This window comes from Anneissia japonica, unplaced genomic scaffold (assembly GCF_011630105.1).
Source record: "Anneissia japonica isolate Jap-2015-1 unplaced genomic scaffold, ASM1163010v1 scaffold287990_len610157_cov183, whole genome shotgun sequence".
Lineage (NCBI taxonomy): Eukaryota > Metazoa > Echinodermata > Crinoidea > Comatulida > Comatulidae > Anneissia > Anneissia japonica.
Genome location: NW_022743371.1, coordinates 582,549 through 588,804, shown reverse-complemented (window position 1 = coordinate 588,804; position 6,256 = coordinate 582,549). Strand labels below are relative to the sequence as shown.

Sequence of the window (6,256 nt, the reverse complement as noted above, 5' to 3'; positions counted from 1 at the left end):
TCATGCATAAATTATTATAACTACTAGAGGATGCGCTCGCTTTGATCACTCATTCTCTAGCATGTGAACGTCGCAGGCTTGCATCCAGATTTTTTTCTGGGTTACTGTAACTCATTATAAAACCGACTGTGCCTGAAACAAACTATTAACAGAAGAGTTTGCATTTAAGTACACCATCATGTCTTTGCCAAGACCCCTATTTATTAGGCCTATTCTAATCTACGATAACTTGTGATAAGAATGTGTAATTGTATTAAAACGTTTATGCAATGCATTTTAAAATTTTAATTTGAAGGTTATAAATGTGTTTAAACTTCATACCAAATAATATAACCGGAACCGTGTTGTAAATTATTACTTTGCTTGTTGGCGCTCTGATGTTTGAGTATATTTTAATCTTTATTTAATATTTTATGTGTTATTGTCAGTGGAAACAGAATTTCAAAGTATAGATGTGTATAAGAGACAGTATGTATATTACTAACTAAATGCTTTCCGAGCCACTGGGGCGCATAGGGCTGGAGCTTATCCCCAGTTTCTGTAGTGTGAAGCGGATGAGAGTTGTACTTCCCCTGCTGGACGGGACACTAGTACTTGGAGCATTGTATTATACTATCTTATCTGAGATTAATCAGTGGACCTTTCGGTGTTCGAATAAAGGACATAAATACATCGTGTAGCATAGCTCTCAACGAATGTAGTCCTATTATATTTTCTTTACTTAGGAATACATTTGTTGAGAGCTATGCAAAAAAGATGTATACTGTTGTGTTCGTTTGAAATAAATTTTACGGCGACTGTTTTATTCCTACGTTTTTGGGTATATGTTGAAGTATTAGATTCTTTAATCGGATATGAATACCCAACAAAGCCTCAATTTGTTAAGGGGTCTGCATATATACAGCAAAAGGTCGCGGGTTCGAATTCCGATTAGGGCATCTATTTTATCACACTAGCAGATTCCTCTTTTATTTATTTACATATTCATAGCATTACCGCATGACGGTATAGAGATAATTTTATTAAAAGACAGGTCAAGTGTTCATACGATAAACACTAAATAAAAAAACTTCTAATTGCAGTGACCAAGTCAAATGTACATTATTTCGTTTAAATGTTATGATTTTTTTTTAAATTATTGTTGAACCATTGTTATGCTATATATCCTCCTCAATTAATACATTTAGAGTGTGTTATAATAATTAAGCTATATATAATTTTTTTTTTTTTAAAGAAACAGCGACTAACAAGCTTTACTAGCTTCGCTACAACTCCACTATTTATGAGCGTTTCAGTCAGAGAGAATGTGCCCGGGTTAGAGCTTCACGTGATTCGATTTGAATTTTATTCACTATGTTTTCCATGCTTCGACCCACATAGGTTTCCAGCTTATTGAGCGTTTAAGTCAGTTGTATAAGAGAGTGCTTGGAGTTAAATCTGGGGGCCAGGGTGTCGCCACGGGCCCCCGGTGGGGTCCATGGGAAAAAGGCGCGGTGGGGGTCCAGGGGGCTTCGCCCCCGGAAGCTCCAGCATTCTAGACATGTACAGGTGTTATTTAATTGATTTGAGAGGCCATACACTTTTTTAAAATGTATATATTAAAGAGGTAATTTTTTGAGTTAGGCAAAGATAAAAAAACAAAAAACAAAAACTACTAGTTTAGTACTACAGTACTGGTAAATTAACAAGAGCCTACAGTAGCATGATGCATACTCCAAAGAAACCAGTAGGCCTATGGTTTATTCTTTATTTTAATTCTTTTTAAGAAATAAGAAGTACTGCTAAGAAGTACGTAGCTTATCCCCAGTTTCTGTAGTGTGAAGCGGATGAGAGTTGTACTCCAATCATCGTTATTCAACATACAAAACACTGAATGCGCAATACATCATCTTGTGGTGTGCATTGTCTAATGTTTTTATGTTTAAGTCATATAACGAAATTTATTATAAAAATACATTAACATTACAATTTGTTTTAATTTTGATCTGAATTTTGTTAAATAATTGTTGTTAATTTGACTTGAATTTTTCATTACTAATGAGCGTGTGGTCTTTTGTGATTTTTGCAATTTTCATGTTTAAAATTTTTATATTTAATACATTTTGCATGTATATATACTGTGTTTTGCTTTGTTTTGTGAATGTTGTTTGTTTTAACTTATATTTGTTAGATTGACGCAATTCAGTTCAATACTGCAATGTCATTTTTTGTTGTTTTAATAATAAACCATAATGAATGAATGAACTTAGGTCCCCAAAACCATTGACTTTGGTCTTTAAATAGAAGGAGATTTGACTTGGGGCCGCATACAAGTAGTATTTAACTGGAGATGGTCTTCAATTAGAAGAGTCTTTAAATTTAGGCCGATTCACTACGATCGCCCAGTGTATCGCACGGTGATCATCCCCGTACACTACACTGCACTTTTTCAACAGCGCCCTTGAAGACGTACATAGTTCGTTTAAAATGAAATTGAAAAAAAAAAAATAACAGTATTTTTTTTAAATTACAAAGTACCGTACCACTTAGTAACTATTGACTCGTAAATTTCATGTGACTTATTGTAAGTCAATCATTAAATTACTAACGTTTGAATTATCTCAATAATTTAAGAATCCAGGTATTGACTTACGTTTTCCATGACGGTGCGAAAAGATATCGGTTTATAAATCTTCGGTTAATGCCCTGACATTAAATAGTAAGTCGTAATGATGTCTTAAGTTCAAGTGGCACTGTGTTTAAACTAAGTTCGTTTTATAGTTCACCACTACCTATTCATGCATAAATTATTATAACTACTAGAGGATTCGCTCGCTTTGATCGCTCATCCAGGGGTGGCGCCAGCGGGGGGCCGGGGGCCAGGGTCCCCCGTCGGGGAGAGCTGCCCCCCCCCCGTCGGGGAGAAAAAGCACAGTTCATCGGGGAGAAAAAAAAATTATATGTATTTTCTACATATTATTGGACTCTAAAATCGATTAAATAAGCCTTTGAAACCCCTAAATTGTCAAAATTTTCGGGGGTTTGGCCCCCAGGACCACTTTCGTAATCTTTGAATCGAAGCCCGACCACGCCCACTTTGGTTTCGTCGGGGAAATCTGACCCTCGTCCCCCCCCCCCATCGGGCAAATCCTGGCGCCACCCCTGTCATTCTCTAGCATGTGAACGTCGCAGGGTTGTATCCAGGTTTTTTCTGGGTGGGTCGTGATCATAATTTTTTGGACCTTTTCAGTGGGAGACAGGAAAATCGATTACAGCGCCACCAGCTTGAAGCGGATGGCAGGTTTAGTTTCAGCATTGCTGGAATTGAGATAGATTACGTCACGCAAATGGCAAGGTCTTGGCCTCATTGCTGGTACCTCATAAATGCTTTTTAATTTATGTCATTGTGAAAAGGCCCTAGAAAAAAATGTCTTTGGAAAAAAAGTGGATCTTTGAAATATTTTGGGTGGCGGTGCAGGTGGTTTTTAACAGTCTCATATCATTCTATATACCAGAAAAATATTTAGAAACCACTAAAATGAGATGAGACAGCAATGGTCAGGCACAGGTCGTAAGTTTTACTGTAACTCATTGGGAAACATAAAACCGACTGTGCTTGACGAAAATCGACTGTATTTTTTACATTAACTGACTGTGCCTATTGCCTGAAACGACTTCCATTAAGGGGTTTATTCAATGTATTTTAAAATTTTAATTTGAAGGTTATAAATGTGTTTAAACTTCATACCAAATAATATAACCGGAACCGTGTTGTAAATTATTACTTTGCTTGTTGGCGCTCTGATGTTTGAGTATATTTTAATCTTTATTTAATATTTTATGTGTTATTGTCAGTGGAAACAGAATTTCAAAGTATTTAGTAATTTGAATCAATTGTCTTGTATTGTATAGTATTATTTTGTAAACCTACTAATAAAATTGCACATGAAATGTAGCTAATCCAATCCTAAATTTATTTGGTACTACTGTATTACCATTACAATTTGTTTTGAATTCCATTTGATATGAATTTTGAGCAGAATATTTCCAGCGCGTAAAGCAGTAATTCAAGTTTACGGCTGCGCGGTAGGCGATTTTTTTCCCCTTACGAAACATTTGCATGAAACTCTACTCGGGCCGTTTCGGATTGACTCGACTCGAGCTCGTTAAGAGCAGGCGCTTCACAATGTCGTGTTGTGACACTCGAGTGTTCTCCATTAGTGTATTGTTCTTTGTTTAGCAACGGTAGGCCTATTAAATCTTACCGATTTATGTGATGTCTGTAACTTAGATTTATGTTTGTTATCAAATGTAATACTACCTACAACAACGACAGCTAGTATCACCACCAGTAGTATAGGTACTATCAATTAAGGCTAGAGCAAAAGAGGCTAGCCTAGGCCTAATTACAGGCTGAGTTAGGTCCTAAATATAGGCCCCTCCCTAGCCTATGCTCCTATCTAAGCTAGGGTCCAGGGCCTGACACAACAGTCATGCTCCACATGACACTGACTGACATTTTGAAAAAAAATTGAAACAAATTTGAAACATGAAATTAAAATGGGACAGTGCGTAAGAAAAATATTATTAAATAATAAAATTAAATATATCATTCCAGCATTTATGAACTTGACCTAAACCTTGTAATGTAATTAATATTAAATAATAATAATAACAATGATAATACTAATAACGATTAATAATAATTAATAATAATAAAAATAATAATAATTGAATAAAAATATATAATTTCGCCATTAATTAACTTACAATCAAGAAGCACTTACAGTACAATACTATTTACTAGGCCAATTAATAGCTAGGCCTCATTCATTCATTGGTGCTCTGCTATTTTGGCAGGTCCTATGATGTCATCCTTATTTTAGAGCTGTCTATTCTCAGCTTAAAATACATGTAACCCTTTTTCATTTGATTAATTAAATGTTGTTCTTTTCCTTCCTCTTTGTGCTTTCTTCTTAAAGCCGCCTTGACCAATTCCCTGCCTATGCATAATTTTTAGTAGTTCTAGGCCTGGTACATATACAACCTAGGCCTTCTTTGTTTTTGTAGGCATAGGCGTAGATCCCGGGGGGATGGGGATATATCCCCCCCCCCAATATTTGACAAGGGGGGATGGTCCATTGTATCATCCCCAAATATTTTGACTATGTATGGGATAAAATGGAGCTTTACACACTTCAAAAGACTGTCACAGAAATAATTTGCACTGTCTTATGCGCTTACAAAAATGAAAATTAGCATAATGTATTAATGTTGATCACAAAATTATTTTATCTGGTACCAATCTAAGCTCTTCTTTCCTTAGATGTTAGATGTGTTTGCAAAGAGAGCCACGTTTCCTACGACAGTAATGTTATGTCAATTGCAAGAATGTTTAAGGTTATATCGGTTGATGAGGAATTTACTGAGTAGGCCTATAATAGCAAATTGCATCAATTTATTTTGCAAAAACAAGGTTTCCAGCTTCAGGGGGGGGGGCACATCCCCTGTCCGCACAAGGGCACACATTGGCGCTAACACCAGGCGCGTAACAGAGGTCTTGGGTCAGAGTGGGTATTTATTTTAGTAATTTACCATACCCACCCCACCCCACTCCCCATATAGAAAACAATACGACATAGGGCTTATCTTATTTATAATATAGGCCACACACGTGTGTTTGAAACTAAATACAGTATAGGCCCCTAAGCATTTTCATCGTGGTTTTAGTTATTACAAACATATTCTTTCACCATCAATACACATTGAGGTCCTTCTTTTAGGTTAAAACGCGATCTATCTTAAATTTGTCTTTCTTGAGTTTGGGACTATTTTATGTGTTTAAATAACTTAAAAGGATAAACTTAAAAAAAACCCCTAAAAATTGCGAGCGAAGCGGGCAAAATATTTTTGTGTTTTTAATTCTAATTTCGTCGGAATTGATGAAAACTCCCTGAAATGTGCAATTTATAGAGGAAATTAGCCTACCGTAACAAGAAATGCGCGCAAAGAATTTGAGAATTTTAGGCACTTTCAGAGGATGCATTGTCAAGGGGTGGGGAAAGATTTCCCAAAGATATTTTCACCTTGTCCCCCGGTGTTTTTAATTCTAATTTCGTTGAAATTGATCAAAACTCCCTAAAATGTGCAATTTTTAGAGGAAATTGGCCCATGTTAACAAGAAATGCGCGCGAAGCACGCGAAATTTTGAAGTTTTTAGGCATTTTCAGGGGATGTAAAGGGCATTTATAAAGGGGTGGGGAAGATTTTTCAAAGA

The 6,256-nt window shown here is 36.0% G+C and overlaps 1 protein-coding gene across 1 annotated transcript in view; it reads right to left on the bottom strand.

Moving 5' to 3' along the window:
- The window catches only part of LOC117119448, a 10,487-nt gene extending 7,768 nt beyond the window's left edge, over window positions 1-2,719 (bottom strand). The window contains exon 1 of the mRNA XM_033264275.1: window positions 2,633-2,719. Coding sequence (XP_033120166.1) covers window positions 2,633-2,641 — 9 coding nt within the window. The 5' untranslated portion in view covers window positions 2,642-2,719. The remainder of the gene's footprint in view (window positions 1-2,632) is intronic.
- Between the last annotated feature and the right edge of the window lie 3,537 nt (window positions 2,720-6,256).